The following is a 19456-nucleotide window of genomic DNA, read 5'->3' on the forward strand; positions in this document are numbered from 1 at the left end:
GGTGGGGCCGCACCAGCGCAGAGCGGGGCACGTCGTGTCATTCATTGTGTCATGTTGTGTTGTGTCATGTCGGGACATGCAGTGTGGTGTTATGTCGGGACACGCGGTGCGGTATCGGGACACGCGGTGCGATATCGGGACACCCGGTGCGGTGTCGGGACACGCGGTGCGGTGTCGGGACACGCGGTGCGGTGTCGGGACATGCGGTGTCGGGACATGGGGTGTCGGGACACGCGGTGTCGGGACATGGGGTGTCGGGACACGCGGTGCGGTGTCGGGACACGCGGTGTCGGGACACGCGGTGCGGTGTCGGGACACGCGGTGTCGGGACACCCGGTGCGGTATCGGGACATGCGGTGTCGGGACAGGCCGCCCGCCCCGCAGCGGGACCGGCCCCGCTCCCCTCCCGCCGCCGGCGCGGCCCCTTTAAATGCTAATGAGGCGGCGCGCGTGCCGGCGCCGGCCCTCGCTGACTGTGTTAAAACTTCGGCGGGGCCATTTTGGGGCCAGTAAGACCCAGCGCGGCCCGAGCCACACGCGCCGCCACCGCCCTGCCGGCACCATGAGCGAGGCGGCGGAGACCAGCGCTGCCAGCACGGCCACCACCAGCGCCCCGGCCGCCGCCAGCACCACCGCCACTGCCACCGCCACCGCCGCCGCCGCGCCCGCCGCCACGGACGGCGGTGCCAAGAGCCCCGGCAGCGCCGCCGCGCCGGGCGCGGCTGTGGCTGTGGGCGAGGCGGCCCCCGGCGCTGCCGCCGCCGCCGCCGCCACAACGGCCGCGGCCGAGTCGGAGAAGAAAGTGCTGGGTGAGTCCGAGCTGCCGGCGCACCTGTGGGACGGGCCGGGCCCGGGGAGCGCTCCTCGGGCGCTGCCCCGCAGGGAGGCGGCCGTGCCTCGCCCGCCCGGGCCGGAGCGCCGGGGTCTGTCGGCGGCCGGGACAGCGAGGGAGGGACAGCCCTGGGGAGCCTCTGCCCGGCACCTGCCGGCGCTGCCCCGCTCGGAAGGGCTGCTGCGGAACGCTCTGTGTGCCTCCCTTTAGTGTTAAGGTCCTGGCACAACTTTTCTGTCTGTAAAGAACGGGTTTAGTGGGGTGTGCTTGTTTGGGGCTTTTTTGGGAGTTTGCGGTGCTTGTTTGGTTTTTGTTTGTTTGTTTGTTTGTTTTTTCCCCAATTTCTAACTTGTTTTCAGTAAAGAGGCAGAAAACCCAGGCTCCCCAGGGCAGTGGTCACAGCACCAAGGCTGACAGAGTTCGGGAAGCCTTTGGATGACACTCTCGGGCACATGGTGTGATTCTTGGGTATGGTCCCGTGCAGGGCTGAGGGTTGGGCTCGATGATCCCTGTGGGTCCCTTCCAACTCGGCATGCTCTGTGAAAATGCCATGTTGCCATCTCTCAAACCCAGTGCATAGCAAGCGTGGTTTTTGGGTTTTTTTTGTGTGTGTGTTTTTTTTTTTTTTTTAATTTGTGATTAAATAAGGTCAACCTGTTGAAAAGGACAAGGGTTGAATCTGTGGAACTAGGGATCTGCTATTTGTAACTGTGTGACTCCAAGAGGCTGTTTAAAAGCAAAGTTGAAGCTGACTAATAGTCGCAGACTTCACTAAAGAATGACAGCACCTTCTGTTCTGAAGACTGAGGTTTTACTGCGGCAGAGAGGAGCCAGGTAAAGGATTTCTCTGGAGTGGTGGTAGGAAGAATTCTGGCAAAACAGATTGGAGGCACGGTTTGTGTGATTTCCTCCTGTTACCTGATTTATCAGTAATTAGAGCACAATAATCAGCACATCCATACCTGTTGGTGTGTCTGGCTTCTTCTTGCATGGCTTTTTTCATTTTTGGTAATGTTTTTGTCTTGTCTGCCAGTTGCTTTTGCTTTGAGAAGGGGTAGGGGGGGAAGTGAATGCACAAATACTTTTCCCGGACTAGCAGGAAAATGAAAACCACCATGGGGATGGTTTTGCACAATGGCCCTTTTCCTACCAAGCTTTTTAGTAGGAATTGTGAGGAAAATGATCACTGATAGCACTGATAGTGCTAATTGAAATGGCCTTGCCTTAAAGTCCACCTCAAATGTCCCTCTTGATGGTGGTGTAATTATGTTCACTTTAAGTTTTTTACAAAGATCTCCTTAGAAGCAAATGCCCAGGGCGTCTAAGTGTCTGACTTCTAGGAATAGGGATAAGGGTTACTCAACTCTCTCTGTTCTGCTGGTCACAGGAAGCTTTGGCTTTCCTTGTTAAAAGGTTATTTTGTCACGGGTGGGAGTGGCTGATGATTGTTTCCTCTGATAGCATCAGAGTACAGCATCTTGTAGCAATATGTGGGCTTTCACTGGTGGGACAGACGTCATCACATCGCATCAACCACCCTCTCTGACTCATCAGTTTAACTCCTTGCTGTGTTTTCCTCTGGGCTTGTTCTCCTCCTTGCCCGACTTCCCTGTTGGGACAGCTCAGGCTTTCCAGTGACTGTGCCATGGCCACGTGGATGTTCAGAGTCGTGCTGTTGTCCGAGGTTCTTTGGCCCCACAGCGATACTCAGGGAATACTGTAAGACCGATGTCTGTAGGGAATAGTGTTTCCCCAGTACTCACCCCTGGTTTCTTGCGACTTGTGCAAAAGTTGCTCTGAAACTGTGACACAGAGAGTGAATTGTGACTGCCCCTCATTCCCCCGGCTCCCTGACTCCTCTGAGGGGTTTTGCCATGCTTCCTAAGCTTCTCCTCCTCTTCCTAATCTGATTGAAATAGGCCAACAGATTCCAAAGCTGTTTTGCAGGGGAGGGAAAGGATGATGTTGAGGGAATCAGTGGTATTAGCACTGTTTTTTAAGCAGCTAAAACCTGCCATTGGCACCTGTTTCTGTGCTTCCCTCCTTCTCCTCTTGTGTTAGTGCAGTGAGCTCTTGCAGCCAGAGCCTTTGTGGTAGCAGAGAACATCTGTATGTAGTGATGTCCCTATAAATACTGATACTGAAGATTCTCACTGAGTCAGTGTTAGGCAGTGAAACTTAGGGGTTTTTTTATCTCTGTAAACAAGAATTCTTGGGAATGTATGTTTTGTACTGGGCAGAGCCCTTTTTTCTAGTTGATGTCTCAGTCTTAACATGACTTTGCTTCTTCTAATTAAGAACATTTTCTGCTAAAAAGCATATTAAAGGAGACCAAAATCTTCACTTCTAAAAATGGGATGAGAAGAGGCCTGTTATTGGAAGTAATAACAGCAGCAGTACTGCAATGGGTGCTGGTGTCAAACATTCTCATTTGAGGTCTGTGTTCAGAGGGGTGTGTGAGAATGGCAAGACTTCATGGGACTGAAGGTCTGTCTGGCTCTGTCATCTCGTCTGGGCATTTAGGGAAGAATGCAGGCATAGAGAGGATAAAGGTGACAATTTACAGTGAGTTCTTGCCTCCAGCAGAGTGGCTTGGACTTCTGAATTGGAGATTCTCTAGACTGTTCTCCCTTTAATTGTCTCTTAGGTTCCTGCCATCCCCAGAACATAGGCGTAAGGTTTTTAGCAAGCAGTCATCTGTAGGTGACTGGGTCCTTTTCAAGTGAGTGCTACATAGATTGCTTAGATACTTGTGCTCAGGCTGTGTTCAATTGTAGAAGCCAAACCTTTCCTTTTGGAAGAGGTCTGAAAAGTACAAGTTTGTTGTGTCCACCCGGTTGCTGAGAGGGAAGGAGGGGTTGAACTGCCTCCATCACTGTTGAGTTCCTCCCACACATTCCTATAAGTTGGAGGAACAGGTTTTGCCAGATCCTATAAGACACTGCAGTATGGCTTCTAAGTAGGTGCTGTTTCAGTGTTGAGACAGGAGCTTGTCTTGATCCTGGAAGTCAGGGAACATCAAGTTGGACAGTTTGCAGCTGATCTCTAGAAGCAGGAATATTAAAAAAAGTCTTATGGTGTCTTTATTTGGTTAGAGTAATGCTGACAATGCAAGAAAGAGCTGGGCCAAAACAGGGATGTGCTGCCTTTTCACTTGAGAGACATAGTACTTGATACTGCTGCTTTGGCCAGTTCTGATTTCCAGGGAAGAAAGAAGGGTAAACTCCAAGTGAAAGAAAGCAGTTTTAAACAGCTTTCTTCAGCTGTGTTTCATGTCTGGCTACTGAGCTAAAGAGAAAGGATGAATTGCTGTGGGATTGTCAGCTTTGCTGCCCCTTTCTGGGATAAGAAATACAAAAAGAGAAGGAATGGATGGACAATTCTGGAAATAGAGCTTTGTGCTGTGTGTTAAACTCTTGGCTGAAGAACAGTCTGTTAAAGCACTGTATCTTGCCACTGCATTAGTATAAACTGAGCTGGGAGATGTTCTCTCTCTTTGTTAAGAGAACAGAATAGGTCTGGTGGTGAGTTCCCACACAAGTATAAAAGTATTTTTGTAACATTGTTGTACTTTCTTATGCTTTAGATTAAATTCTTTAACTTTTTCTTTCCAGCCACCAAAGTTCTTGGCACAGTCAAGTGGTTCAATGTCAGAAATGGATACGGCTTTATCAACAGGTATGTTTAAATTGTGATAGACTCGTGGTGCAGATAACATGCCATGCATTAGTAATTGCAACAGGGACCTGGGGACCTGACTCCTGGCTTCATGCAGTTGATGGTCAGCTTTGGCCAGGCACTCAACAAGCTTTTTTCCTTAAACACCCCACCCCCCAATGTAAGGGAGAAAACAGAAAGGGTCAAACTCATTACAGATTTGGTCTGTTACCCGTTTCTCCTGTTTACTCATACTACACCTTTAATGAGCTGCATAATCTTTCCTGACTGCCTGGCTGTTTTCTAAACGGCAGGAAGAAGGGAAATACTTCTGGGTAAAGTTTAAGTGTTAACTGGTCAATACACCTCCTGTGGATACACATTGAGATGCTCTGATGGCACCTCATTGAAGATCTTCCAGGCCTGGCTTTCCTAGAAATTCTTTTTGTCTCTTTTTTCCCCTTCTCCTTTGAACACAAACAACGCTCTGGGTGGCATTGATAATCCACACAGCTGTAGGTAATAGCGATCACCCTGCAGCCTTAGGTGCCCAGGACCCCTGCTTCCGAGTTACTGGAGAAAACTCTGGCTTTTAAGGCTGGAATATCTGTGGGGTTGAGGGGCTTAAATGTCTTGTGTGCTTTATGAGGAATGAAACGCCTGCATGCTGAGCTCTTGCAAAAGACACACCTGGCAAGTTATTTCATTCTGGAAGTCCTTGAGCTGTTACACATCAGGTAGATTTGGGTAGGGTGCAGCGGGGGGGAGAAGACCCCCTGTCTCAGTTCTGGTGCAGTGTTGATCTTGGTCCCTGGAGGTTACTAGCCAGTGTTATGTAAGCTTAGAGGAAAAGTTTGAGTTAGGAAGTACTCTTAAAATCTTTTATAGCAGTTGACTTAAGAGCCTTCAGCTGGTTATGGTGTAATAACTTGTTAGCTGTCTTCCTAAAGTGAAGCCTGCAATTGCTTCAATCCAGCACAACAAGTTTTAGATTATGCATTATCTTCCCAAGCTCTTTGACCTGCCCGTTGTGTTTGCGGAGAGGGAATGAACAGATGGCAGGGTTTAGGCTCTCCCTTGTTGTATGGGAACACAGAATCAAGGTCTCAGACTTATCTTCATGTTTTGCACGTGGAAACCTGAACTGTCTGGCCTAATCCATGTCTGGGTCCTGCTCCCGTGGACTCTCCTAACACCTCTTGTGCACGGTTGCTTTGAGTTTCACTGAAAGGAGATCTCTGTTAACAGCTGCGGTCAGTCCTGCTGATAGTCCTGCTGATAGTCTCGTTTGACCTCTGGGGTAACAGCTCAGGTTGCATTCCCTGTGCAAGTGTTTTTGAGGAATTAGAATAGTGAAAAACAAGCAGTCCAGTCATTAACTGTACCCTCTGCAAAAACAAAACACTGAATGCTTGCCAGAAGATTACAGAGAACTTCCCCCTGTCCTCTCACACTTTTGAAGGCTGGGGAGTCCTTTCTGCTCTCAAGCATATGACCCTACAAGTTCAGAGCAGGGTTTTGGTAGCATAGACTTAGACAGAATGTATGGAATTCAGGGCATGTGCTACAGGCTGAGAGAAGGAGGGTTTCACTTGTAAAGCCAGGAATTTCTATTTAAGTCTCTTAGCCTAAACTCTTACGACTTCTTGTTTTCTGTTCACAGAAATGATACCAAAGAAGATGTGTTTGTTCATCAGGTAAGACAGCAGTGATTGTGCTTAGAGTTGTGTACTATGGTAGGTTTCTAATGCAACTCCTGCCACAGCCACCCAACCTTGTCCTAGCTTCTTAAAATATTGACTGCAGATACCTTGAATGAATGTGTATGTTTGAATTTTCATGGAGAAATATTAGGTTATATTTTCCTTCTCTCTGGAGTTTAACTGAAGAGTTATTATAACCCTTCATGCTTTCTTTTTGTCTGCTCCAGTTTGAGCACTAAAGGTGCTTGGAGAGTTTTCTGGTGTGGTTTGTGTTTTTGTTTGGTTGTCTCCTCCTCTGTTTGTAAACACCTTGGTGCTTGTTCTCTCCTCCCGCCATTTTCTCACACTCCTTGTGTCTTTTGTTCCTCCCTCCCCTCCTCATTTGCAGGTTTGTTCTGTCTGCCCTCCCTGGTATTGGGGAGAAAGTGAGCTAGTCTGGCTGTTGACCAGCCAGTGTTGCCATCAGCTGTTGTGCACGAGGCAGCTGCTCCCAGGAAGAAGAGGAGGAAGGCCTTGTGCCAAGTGTGCCCAGGCAGGGAGAGCTGGCCCAGAGGCTTGTCATTGGTTCACTTTCCTTGAGCTGTCAGGAGGCTGTTCTAAGTTTATCCTGGGACTCTCAGGTTGCAGGCAAATGATGGCAAGACACAGGATGCTGTCTCCATGCTGGTGTAAACTGATTATTGACTTAGATCTGGTTGGGCATCACTTGCATCATTCACCAAAAAATGAAATAGTGCCCCTAGAGCTGGTCCCAAATAAAATGTCTGCAGGCTCACATGATCCTTGAAAGCATGAACTTTCTCTGTGGCATAAGTGACAGTATTTCCATCAGATGTAACCAGGAAACTTGTACTCGGCTGCTCACAGAGGATGAGGATGGGTGCATATATAGTTAGTTGAGTCAACCCTGAGAGTTGGTTTAGTTCCCGTGGCTTCGTGACTAAATAGCCTGTGATAACTGTTTCTCTGGGTCATAGGGTGTAGACTGAAACTGGATAAAGCTGGGAGGGAGCAAGGCCAGTGCCCACAATGAGTGAAGGTGATGTTGGGAAGTGTGCACAGTGCACATTCCTGGTTCAGCTGGTGGACTTTAGAGCAAGAGCTGTCAATGCATATATTGATTTTTAATGGTCATTTTCTTTTCTTTAAGGACTGGTGCTGTGAGCATGCTGAGACATCAGTGCTCTGATAGGAGTGTGTCCAGAGGAGGGTGGGAAGAGTTCTGGTAACAGAAACATGTTCTGGATGGGCAGCACTGTACAACTGCCTTGAAGACAGATGAGGTCTCTTTGAGAGAGTGAGAGGATATCCTGGAAAATGGCTGTTGTGCTGATGACAGAGATGACATGGATCAATGTTCTGCTTGGGAAAGCTGCCTGCAGAGACCCAAACAGCAAGCTGCTATTCCCTGTGCTGTTTTGTCTCCTTCACCCGTAGGGCCTGTTCCCCTAAATGTGACCTGGTGGGTGTGTGGAGGGGGGATGGAGGCGGGCACTTCCATCTCCTGGGGCTGAGAGTCCTCTGGGAGTGAACACAGAGAAAAACTGGCTTTGGTTCAGAAATACCACATCATGTGCAGGCCTGCACCCGACCAGCCCTCTCGGGGTGGGCTGAGCACGGCAGAGGAGATGTTTCTGCAGTGGGATGTTCCTGAGCAGAGCTCGGCCCAGAGCCTGGGCCGTCCTGGCCGGTGCTGCTGCTGGGGCCGCCCGGCGAGGGAGGCAAATCCCTGCTGTGAGCAAACATCCTGCTCCCGCCGGCTCTGCCCCTCCTCCCCGCGCCGCCGGGAGGGGCTGGATTACATGCCTAATCCCTTCAGAATAAGGCTGACCTAGTTGAATGGATCCAGCCTCCTCCCTGCCTCCCCTGCCTGCATCCTCGTGGGGAGGGAACAGGCCGATCTCATGATTGGAATGGGGGTTAATGCTTGGTGTCTGGCTATTGGATGCTATTTATAAACCTAGTACAGATTAAAATGCTTTTCTTTTTAGGGCATGCATGGCTTGCTTTGAGTTAACCCTTTGTCTTGCTGGGGACCCAAGCAGTGTTTTTTGGGAAGGGCAGTTCTTCACCTGCTCAGTCTTGCTTGGTTCATGCAGGGTGCTGTCTGGGGCACTGTGTCAGCCAGCTACAGGTGGTGTGAGCAGCAGGGATCAATCGTGGTGGGGTGGAGAGTGCCTTGCAATGTTAACACCATTCCAAGTGTCAGCAGCCAGAGAAGTCCAGTTTAATTAGGTACAGTTTGAATCAACGAGCAGTGGGGAGGAGTTAATCTCTTCTGTTGTAAGGCTCTTTCTTTCTCTTCACTCCACTGGATTGTGTTGATCATGCACCTGTACCTGTTCTAACAACCTTTGGCTGTTACTGTGACAGTCCTGGATGTGCATGGGATGTGCTGGTGTGAGCATATGGGAAGAACTCTCTCAAACAAAACCCTGAACTGGCTCTGAAGACTCTTGTAGCTGCCTGTTCATCAGTGTCCCCTTTGGAAAGGAAAGGCTTTGTTGTTGAGTGCTGTCTATGTTAATATAAAACATCTGTCTTCTGAATCAGAGGAGCTGGAGCCTGCAGGGTGCTGGTAAACAGTAACAGGGAGAACAGTGCTTTCTCCCCTCTGGATACACATGGTAAAAGTCTTTCCATCAAGCTTAGAGCTTAGGCTTGTTAGAGGCTTATTTCAGCAGTGTTTACCTGCAGCTGAAGTTGTAAGTAGTAAAGCTGCATAGTTCCTGCTTGGAATTCTAGGATTTACTCAAAATTGTCCTGATTGCCTTTATAAAACAAGCCCCAGCCTAGAGTGTAGCAGCCTCTGTCTCCTGTTGGCAGGTTATGCAATATAACATTTATGGAAAAGCAAACACCTCTGTGTGATTTTTAGAAATGGGGCAGTTGCACTAAAAGGTCAGCAGAAAGCAAACAAAGTTGTCTGAGCTAATGGTGTGAGTCTCTGCTTGCTAAAATAATTCCCCAAAGAATTCACTTGACAGCTCGTTCTGTTTCTGTGTATAAAAAAAACCCCAAACAGCCTCTTGGGTTGTTTTTGCTTTGGTAGTAACAATATGTACACTCTTAGATTCTTCCTGAAGCTGTTCAGGGATGCTGCAGGGTACAGGGACAGGTGTGGCTACAAGGACAGGCTGGCCTGTTGCCTGAAACAGAGAGGAGGTTGTGTTCAGCAGCAAGGAGAACACATTCCCTGAACTAGTCAAGATCAACTTTAAGCTGATTAGATTTTTCCTTCAGTGAGAAATGCTTTTGGGCTGTTGTTGACTGAAGGAATATTCTACCACACACAGGTAACAACTCCTCTGAGCTGCATTCTGCCTGTTTTCCTTGTACTGCAGATATGCCAACTTTCTTCTCTTTCTGCCCTACATCCCATTTCTTAAGCTGGATTAATGCCCTGTATTTCCATGTGGTTCTATTTACTGGTTCTGCACCTCCCTCTTCCTGCTGACAAAAGATGCCCAGATCAGGAAACTTAAAGTGAATTGGGCTTTAACAATCCAACATAACTTCAGTTAAAAAATGGCTACTAAATTGGCTTGTACAGTACTTGTGTTTTCTCCCCTGACCTCTCCCAGTTGATGAAGCCTTACCTGATGAACAGACAGTAGGCTTGTCTTGCCTACTTTTATGGAATCCAACCAGTTTTTGTGGAATCCTGGAAATACTCCACAGAGTAAAAGGCATGTGTAGTTGACAGACTGAAAGTCACGCCAGGAGGTTTGAGTGTTCCCGTGAGCCTGAGGTTTTGATGCAAACCCATGTTGTTAGTAGTATTAAAGCATTCTAATATAACTAATAATAGTGTTATTATTAATAATGATGTTATTATTAATAACAGTTTTATTATTTTGGGGGGTTTTCTCAGTAGATGGTCTACAGGTGTCCTAATAACAAAAGGCACAGGTCACACTTGCTGCTAGAGCTGCCTTGGTGTAGCTTGCAGGAGATGAAACACTCAGTATGAACTGTAATGATTTGGATGTTTAGCTCACTGGACAGAGTGGATCCTGATGTATAAACTCAAAAATAGTGAGAAAAGAGTAAACTTTGACTGAGTATTGGTGGGACTGTAAAATGTGAGACGTGTGTGTTTGAACTGTCTTGGTGTGGCGACTGATCTGGTGTGTAGAGTTGGGACTGTAGCAGAAGAATGCTGCCCTTCCCTCATCTATGTGGTTATGAATTTATAAGGTAAGTAACACACAAAAATATATGATTTTGCATCTTTTTTCTTTGAAGACGGCGATAAAGAAAAACAACCCCCGGAAGTACCTGCGCAGTGTTGGTGATGGAGAGACTGTGGAATTTGATGTGGTCGAGGGAGAAAAGGTAGGAGATTATGGAGTGTGGCCCAACAGAGTGGGGAGTGACACAGAACCTTGCCTATGTCTCTGGGGTTTTTGTCTGATGTGTTAATCCCCGGGTAGGTGGCATTTCCTACAGCTTTTCTATGGGAGAACTGGTTTTTTAAAGGCTTCATCAAGGTGTGTTTCTAGATATGTGTCAAAACTCTACCTCAACTACATGCCAGTGCTTCTAGAATTTGTAATTTCTACCTGATAGAGCATTCAAAGCTTGCAGCCTGCCCAGCAATCATTAACTGAGGCATATATTGCTCTGGAGAGTTTGTTTGCAGTTTGGTAGTTTAATAACTGTAAGAACTTCCAAGTTCTTTACACTTCTACTTTCTTGAACATTTTTTGAGGGTGATGGGGGTTTCATGTCTTTGTCTTTAATCAGTTACTTCTTGCTTCCCTCTCCAAACTCAGCCTGATATGATCTTAGGACCTTAACTCATGATCATAACTCTGGGTTATGGGGTTGGGAATAACAAACCTGCTTTTGCGCTCCGTGGGAGAAGGGAATCGCTGTAGCTTGGAACTTGGGCCAAAAAGCCTCTTTGCTGTTTCATCCTCTCCCTGTAGCTGGTTGTTGTTTTCCCAGCCCCTGGCTGACTGTGTTGTGCTCTCAGGGTGCAGAAGCAGCCAATGTCACTGGTCCAGACGGAGTCCCTGTGGAAGGCAGCCGCTACGCCGCCGACCGGCGCCGCTACCGACGGGGCTACTTCGGCCGACGCCGTGGGCCACCTCGGAGTGTGAGTTCAGTTCCTTTAGTGCTGGTCACCCACCTCCTCAGCAGCTGCCCCTGAGAGGGAACTACACCTTCAGCACTGGCACATAGTGAGCTGTCAATGATTAACTGAGTTGTGAGTGTTCTTCAGTAACATTCCGGGTTCCTCCAGCGCATTGCTGAGGTTGACACTGATACTTTCTTTTATTTGGTATCTGGTAGCCCTTCCTTGTCATGTTTTTCTAGGATGTGTTAAAAGCATCTCCTTGGGTGTTGGTTTGAAAAGTAAACACAAAGGGCTGAGACCTAAGTGGCTCACCATGCCCTTTACCTGAAGCAAACATATTATATTACTCATAACCCTCCAAGTTATGGTTGTATATGGTTTACTTGGACAATGGGATTTATTTTAGAAGTTTGTCACTTCTGCATGGCATGGCAGTAGTTTGACCAGCTGGCTGAAACCTCCCTGTATCATCCCTTCATAGACCTCTGCCTACAAGTGTTCTGGGTAAAGATAATGGTGTTTGGGGTTTTTTACCCCTTTAAACCAGCTATGCACCACTCTTCATTACATCTGCAAGACTTCCTAAGCATCTTCCCTGCAGGTTTTTGCAGAGGAAGAAGTAAGCATGAGGACCATGACTGTGGTTCTAGCAGTTACTGCTCCTGTCCACATTGTGCTTCTGCTAAATTGGTGCCTGGAACAATCCAACAAACTGGAACATATTTTTTTTAATAGTTAAGTCTGATCATCACTTGCAGAAATGTATAACAGGCCTGGTGGAAGGCTCTGCCCAGGCAACATAACTTTCCTCTCATTTTGCAGAGCTGACAGCACAGGGGCAAACAGAACAAGTGTTGTTGAATCCTTCCCTAAAGCCTAGTTGTTTATACCAGCTATCATTAGGTGTTTTCTTTAATCCTGCCTCAATGTACTTGTGCTGAGCTGTGTTCTCTTATCTAATGCAAACTCGGGCAGCTAAAAACCTGGCTTTCATCTCACACTTGGATCCCAGTCCTTGAAGATGTACACAAGGGGAACAAATTGTTATTATTGCCCTGTTTTCCTCTGGCTTGCTTATATGTGAGTCCCCAGGCTGATTTGGTGTGGGTACCAGACCTCAGCTGTTGTGTGCCCTGTGCCTGATGCCTTTAGCAATCATATGGCATTTTATAATGGAAAGGATACTGCTCATTCTTTGGGATCACTGACTCTGGAAGAATTACAGCCTTAAAAGCTTACAAATGATAGTTTACAGAAGGACATGAACCTGGGTGGTCATTGTTTCCCATTGCTTATAAGGTTTGTTGGTCCTTCCTTTGGCTTGAGCATCCTCTGAAAGTCATGTCTTGCCATCAATGCATGGACTGCTCCTCTGGATTTGATATTATCTGTTAAAATTGGGAGCAAGTTCTGTTTCATTCAATGCCCCAATAACAGAGGCATTGGAGGTTGTGCCTCTCTACTTGAGAGAGTGTTTCCAGCTCTTGGGCACTCTTGAGCTGTGTTTGCTGAAAGTGTATTTACTCTTTCTGCACAGCTGAAGGAAAAGGTTTCAGTGTACCCAGGCCTGCTGTAACTAAAAATCTTCAGGATTTTTAACCTGCCCTTTAGGATGACCTAATGTTTTGTTTGAATGTACAGGCTCAGTTGGGAGGTTTCTGTGGAGGAGACTGAGTGAACACGTGTGTGCTAGACATGGGGTGATGCTTTCAAGAAACTTTCCTAATAAATTAATCTCATATACTTACTATCATATGGTCAAACAAGACCTCAAAGTCCTGGTTCTGTTTTCTGATGGAATTACACCTGTTTCAGTGAGTTATGACAGCATAATTGTTTTATTCTGGAGCCATACTTCACTTCTGATCAATTGACAGTGATACTAATGTAATGTGTTCATTGAATTTTTGTGCTGCTATAGAAGTGCAGGAAATGATCAGGGCTTCTGGGCTAAGCAATTCAGTTGCTTTGCTGTTCTGTTTTCAGCTGACTGTTTAAGCCAAAACCATTTAAAATATTGATATAACAGTATTCAGCTCAAGATGAAGAGGAAAAGGTTTGCAATGTTTTCAAGTGATGCTTCCTCAGGTCTAGTCATTCTTTCCATCTCTACAGGAGATGGAGTCTTGTAACTGAGATTCCAGCCCAACCCTCTGCAGGGAGGAGTGGACTTGGGCTGTGCCAGTAAAAACATGTAAAAAAATCCAACAGTGCCTTTCAAAGAACTGTGAATGTGATGCTGATTGTCAAGGGCTATGGGAGAGCTCTAGCTAATGAAAAATGTTGAGTGCTCCTCCCTACAATTAGACTGGTTGATGCTTTTTAAATTTAATTCAGATTTTTTTATACTAATCTCAGCAACTGACCCTGTCAAATTGTTGAGAATAGGTGGTCTAGCTATTTCTGGGTACAGCACATGAAATATTCCACCTGGCTCTAGACCAAGTCTCTGCTTTATGAGAACTCGAAGAGCTACGAACTGCACTTGAAATTATTAATGCATTTGGAGGGTATTTTATGTAAGATTGTCAGGGTTGATCACTGAGGTTCATTTAATTCCCCAGGATTTCCTGTTATGACCTACAGCACTCCAGGCTTTTAAAATGTTTATCATCATGTTATTTCATCTAAGGAAAAGTTCCCTGCCTCTGCAGGGTTAAAATAGAGCAAAATATGATGGTGGTGTAGAATTGGAAGGAAACCTGTCAAATGTAGACTACTAAAGGCTGTCAGGAGGCTTTTGCTTCCTACTGGATCAGGTGCAGAGGATGCACTTCTGTTTCTAGATGTCTTGTTAAATTCCTTCTTTTAAAGGGAAGAGTAACACGCTGAGAACTGCAAATCAGGTAACACTTTAAAGAACAGACATTGCTGATGGCTGGCATTTAAAACACAAACCCACCAAACTGACATACAGCTTTATCACTATCAGCTTGAGCAACTAAAAGGGAGAGAGAACCACTACCAGTGCATCTCTGAAAGGCTGACAAGATTGAGTGTGCAGAAGAGTATTTGATGTGATGTAATACAGATTTCTGCCTTCAGATTTCTCGGTGTTTTTGTGGGAGTTCTCTGTGGAATGGGGCTTTGTGTAGAATGGAGCTAGAAGGGGTCTCTAGAACGTTTCTTGCTGTTAACTTTCCAAACTGGGAAGTGTCCTGATCAGTAGCTACCCCTCCATAACACATTCACCCCTTACAGTGCAATGCCATGTCTCAAAACACCCTGGAATGTGCACCAGGGAGAACTGTCAAGACCTCTGCCTTTTTTGGCAGGCAGGGAGGAGGCATCATCGGGTAGTTTTTTAGTCTGTTCCTGTGAGGAACAGGGGTAGCAGTGTTGGCTCTTGTGTTGCCCTCCTCTTTGCCCAAATTAAAGCCTTTTGAGAATCTGCTGCTTCTTTTTTACCAGTGCAGGTGTTTCTCTGCTGATACACTGGGTTTGGACTGGCACCCAGATCATTTGGCTCTATAGTTAATACACTGCCTGTCAAATAAGGTAACAATTCATCTTTGACTGTCTCTTTTCCTTTGGTAGCAGGGTGCTGAGGGAGAAATCAAGGATGGGGTCACAGAAGGAGGACAACTTCAGCAAGTGCACAGGAATCCTACTACCTACCGGCCCCGCTACCGCAGGTTGGTGCCGTTTCCTTTGCTTGGAATTCAGGTGCTTGTATGTCCTACACAGCCCTCTAAGAGCAGGGACACTTGTGCAAATGGTAGGGACAGTGAGAAGCACTTTAATTACTGGGAGAAAGGTGAGCCACAGAAATAAGGAAACTGGAGAATTTGTTAAATGTGCTTATCTGTTGTTTGGAGACATACTGGCCAAAGGAGGGCAAAGAATTCATTGTATCCCATTGCTTCTCACAGTTGAAATGAGATGCAGGGTCCGTGTCATTTGCTGGGGCAGGATGTGCTCTGTAACATTTCTTGTGGACTGCAGACAGTAGTTTATGCACATTGAACTCAGTCCTACATGTCACACAAGCTTGGTTTTATGCCCTGGTGCTACTTGTAGGTACAAAGGAAACCTCAGTATTCAGTAAAACCTAAAGTTGTGTCCTACCTCTGACATGGGAGCATGTAATCTAATATAGTAGTACATCCTTTGTTAGTGGAGGGTATTGCTGTCAGTTAAGATGTAAATTTTGTGTTCCTTGAGAAACTCCTAAAGGAGAAGGTAACAAAACAGGATTATTGGAGTTAAGTCTTGCTAGAGCCTTTGGAGAAAAGGGGTGCTAAAGAGCCTGGAGAACTTCCATAATAATAAGAAAACTCATAAAATGATTGAAGGGGAACAAATGTGTGAAGAGTGAAGTGACTGAGGACTCAGAGGCTGGGAGAAGAGACAAATGAAGGTGGATTACAGAGGTCCTCGGAGTAATGAGTAGCATGGAAAGGATGGCACAATTGTTCTTGTTCTTCTGATAAAAGAGTGTGCTATGAGGAGCCTTCAAGTGAAGGAAGTGGGAGACCTGCTGAAAAACAAAGTGAGCTTCATTGAACTATAGGACAGGCAAGGTTAGAAGGGACCTCAAGATTCCATCTGGTTTGTTCACATCTCTGCTGCTCTTCGCTCTGGGGGTGCAGCCCAGGGCCCATTTTGCCTTTGCTGCACTGGTGCTCTGCTGACTCATGCTCAGGTTGCTGGCTCAGGTTGTTGGGCAAGCAGCAGATTGCTGGAGCTTTTTCATGCCACAGGATGTTGATGATGTTAAAAGCTTCCATGAGCTTGGGGGAGACTGGTGAAATAACTAAAGAAAACAGCATTGTGATCTCTCTGGAAAGGCAAAGTGTATCTGGCTCAGGAAATCCCCAGTGAGGGAGCCAATGGGAGGCTGGCAGGCAAAGACCCAGGAGTGGCTGACAGGTGAAGTGAGATTCCCAAGGGTTGTACCATTAATTATTAGGCCTGGGCTGGAATACAGCCACACCAAGGCTAACACAGCAAATCAGCCTGTGTGGCCACTGCTGGCTTGTTCCTTCTCCTAGCCAGCAGTTCAAATGATAACTACAGCTTTGGTGTAGGATATGCTGATGTATCTTCAGCAGTGAAGAGACACCCACCTTGCTTGTCTTTCCTCTTCAACCCTGTGCCAGTCAAACCCCAGAGGGATGGTTTGCTCACACTGGAGATGGTTTAAGGGTGGAATTGGTTATGGAAGGCTTTGCTGGGATAAAATTACTGTAGTTTAACCTTCTTGGGTGTCTTTCATGCCTAACACCTGGTTCTGCCCCTCCTCAGAGGGCCCCCTCGCCCACGCCCTGCCCCAGCCACCGGGGAGGCCGAGAACAAGGAGAACCACCACGAGGCCAGCGCCATGGGCCAGCAGCCCCTTCGCCGTGGCTACCGCCGCCCCTACAACTACCGGCGCCGGCCCCGTCCTGCCAGCGCTCCAGCTCAGGAGGGCAAAGAGGTAAGGCCAGCAGGCTGCCAGAGGGGTGGATGGGGCAGCTCTGCTGGGAGGATTGGGGCTGCTCAGCCTGGAGAAGAGAAGGCTCCAGGGTGACCTGATTGTGGCCACCTGAAGGAAAGATGGGGCAAGACTATTTCCAAGGGCCTGGAGTGACAGGATATGGGGGAATGGGTTCAAACTGCCAGGGAGTAGGTTTAGGTTGGATATTAGGAAAAAATTCTTCCCTGTGGGGGAGGTGAGGCCCTGGCACAGGTTGCCCAGAGAAGCTGTGGTTGCCCCATCCCTGGAAGTGTCCAAGGCCAGGTTGGATGGGGCTCTGAGCAACCTGGGATAGTGGAAGGTGTCACTGCCATGGATTGAAACGAGATGATCTTCAAGGTGCCCTTCCAACCCAAACCAACCCAAACCATTCTGTGATTCTGTAAGTCTATGTGGCAGAGACTGAGGTTCTGGTGGGGTGAATGCTCAAGACCCTCTGTCCTATATGAGTTTTTGATAAGTGTTTTGTTTCTGTGCTGTGTGACCAGCTCTGAAGTGGTGATTTCCCTGCCTGCTTCTGACCCTCTTGGAGAATGAGCAGCTTATCTTAAATGGAACTGGCAGTGGGATAGGGATTGCTTCTGGAGAGTCCTTAATTGGGGTCAGACTGTAAGGTCAGGCTGTAACAACTGTTTTTGAAGTGCAGAGAAACCAGTTGTATTTTCCAGCTTCCTCAAACCCTCAGTCTGTCTGTAGTATAAGAGATGGATTTGAAAGCTCTAGGTCCATTTCCTGAACTGCTCGGACCAGATCATTTCAGGAAACTGTTTGCAAACCAGATTTTACCTAAACAAGGAAAGATTTTCTCATTCTGTGTCTTCTTGAGGTGTGCCCCTGACAGAATCTGCTGTGAAATAATTACAGGAAATACACTTAACTTTACAAGATTACAGAAATAAAAATTACAAAAATGACAAGAAATACACTAATACTAATTTTCTGGGGATTCATTTTTCTTGATTACTTTAAAACCTTTATGCTGGCTGTGCCACTGAATAGAGGAAGGGTCTGGAGGTTGGTCTTTGCCTCTAATCAGGGTTTATTGTGTCTCAGACAAAGGTAACTGAACCACCTGCTGAAACTCCTGCTCCAGTGACAGAGCAGGGTGGTGCTGAGTGATGCCCGGCTCCCCAGGCACCTGTACCATCCCTCAGGTAAGGAACATGGATAATTGCTGTTTGCCAGCTGAAGCAGAGTTGTGTGTATTCCCAGGACTTGGCCTCTGGCCACGTGCCCTTATGGCCTGATGTTTGTGATAAGTTCTGGGAGTGCTCTGTAGCCAAACCAAGAGCAGTTTGCTGCTTTTCTCTTCTTTCTCTCCTCTGTGTCTGTATTTGTCACAGAGTAAGTTCTGCTTTATAACTGATTTTTTTTCAGAAAGCTCTATCTGGTCTATATAGTTACAGCATCTGCTGCTAATTAATAATATTTCATTTTAGGAAGACCCTGCATATGGACAGGATAAGCCAGTTGTCCTTATCCTGTCTGCTATAACTCATCTTGCCAAATTCAACAAGAAAATGAAACTTAAACTGCATTTTTATTTAGTTTTTTTAATGTGGCTCTTCAACAGGTGTCCTAAAATACAGCTCAAAAGTAACACCAAAGAAACACACAAGCAATAAATTGTCAACAGTGATGACCAGAGCAAAGATTTGACCTACGGAAATGCAAAAGGAAACAAAACTTACCAGCAGCTGAGATCCAGGGAACGCCTACAAGAGAGATGCATGAGAGAGAAAAGAGAGCGAGGTTCAGAAAGAACAACCTCCCTAGTTTTCAACAGCAACTGTGGAGCTTTTGTTTTTTGGGTTTTGTTTTTTTTTTTTTTCCTAGAATTTCACTGTTTTGCTAGTAATGAATTTTTCAATTTTTCAATTTTTCTTTTGGTATCAAACTGAAAAGGGAAAAAAAAGCAACCAAAGAACTAAAAATTGAAACAAAAAATGCTTTTTTTTTTATTGGATGCTGGTGCTAAACCTCCCAAGTGTGATGAGTTGTTTTTTTCTGTGCCAGTCCTGATCACTGCAGGACGTGGGGAGGAGAAACTTCCGCTTTCCTTGTTAAGATCTATTTGAAACTGTGCAGCATTGGGTGACGTTCCTCACAAATAAAAGTGATTTCAGTTACTCAAAGAACCTGTTTGAGTATGGTTTTTAATTTTACTTCTAAAACAATCCATTATTTTGTTGCTTCAGCCTTTCTGTGTGAAAGGGACTTGCCTCTTTGGTATGTCTTGATGTCTAAAACCATGCTGGGTGATACATGAGCACGGGTAGGTGGATAAACTTCAATCCAAAACAACTTCTGCAAAGAAATTACACAACAAGAGCTATAACCTGCACTGTCCCCTCTGCTCTTCTGGCTCAGATGACATTAAAGCTTGGATCTTCCTGTCACCATCTTGTGGCAGGAGTTTATGGGACGTGAAGTGAGTTCCTGGAATATTTTTCCTCATCTGTTTTGCTGGGCTTTTGTGTTGTGTAAACAGTAGGATCCAAAGTTTGAGACTCCTCTGCTGAGGAAAGACACACACCCAGTAACTGCCAGGCTTCTGCCCTGAACAATGGCAGTGTGTTTTATTGGCCTCTGCACTCCTCCTTACTTGAAACCAGTAAAATCTCTGTACCTGTGGCATCTTGTGTTAATAAGTAATTTACTGTCTTACTAATAATGTCTGTGCTTTTCTAAGGTTCCTCCCTAAAACTCTGCTGCCTTGC

The 19456-nt window shown here is 46.5% G+C and overlaps 2 protein-coding genes across 3 annotated transcripts in view; one reads left to right on the forward strand and one right to left on the reverse strand.

The window, feature by feature from the left end:
- The first annotated feature begins 508 nt into the window (after positions 1–508).
- YBX3 (Y-box binding protein 3) lies at positions 509–18874 on the forward strand. Of its 2 annotated transcripts, none has more exons than XM_051772472.1 (9): positions 509–809; positions 4447–4510; positions 6153–6186; positions 10441–10530; positions 11174–11296; positions 14816–14913; positions 16526–16697; positions 17790–17890; positions 18310–18874. In XM_051772472.1, the coding sequence occupies exons 1-8, from the start codon at positions 563–565 to the stop codon at positions 17853–17855; spliced, it is 894 nt and encodes a 297-aa protein (XP_051628432.1). In that variant the 5' UTR covers positions 509–562; the 3' UTR covers positions 17856–17890; positions 18310–18874. The 2 variants fall into 2 exon arrangements, with proteins under 2 accessions (XP_051628432.1, XP_051628433.1); XM_051772473.1 differs by having other exon boundaries at positions 14819–14913.
- Positions 2001–19456, reverse strand: part of SPX (spexin hormone) — a 288585-nt gene continuing 271129 nt past the window's right edge. The window contains exon 6 of the transcript XR_007900715.1: positions 2001–2055. The gene's annotated coding sequence lies outside the window, so the exon portion shown is untranslated. The remainder of the gene's footprint in view (positions 2056–19456) is intronic.

The sequence above is a fragment of the Manacus candei genome, unplaced genomic scaffold (genome assembly GCF_025592945.1).
Source record: "Manacus candei isolate 608988 ecotype Guabito, Panama unplaced genomic scaffold, ASM2559294v1 h1tg000153l, whole genome shotgun sequence".
Taxonomy (NCBI): domain Eukaryota; kingdom Metazoa; phylum Chordata; class Aves; order Passeriformes; family Pipridae; genus Manacus; species Manacus candei.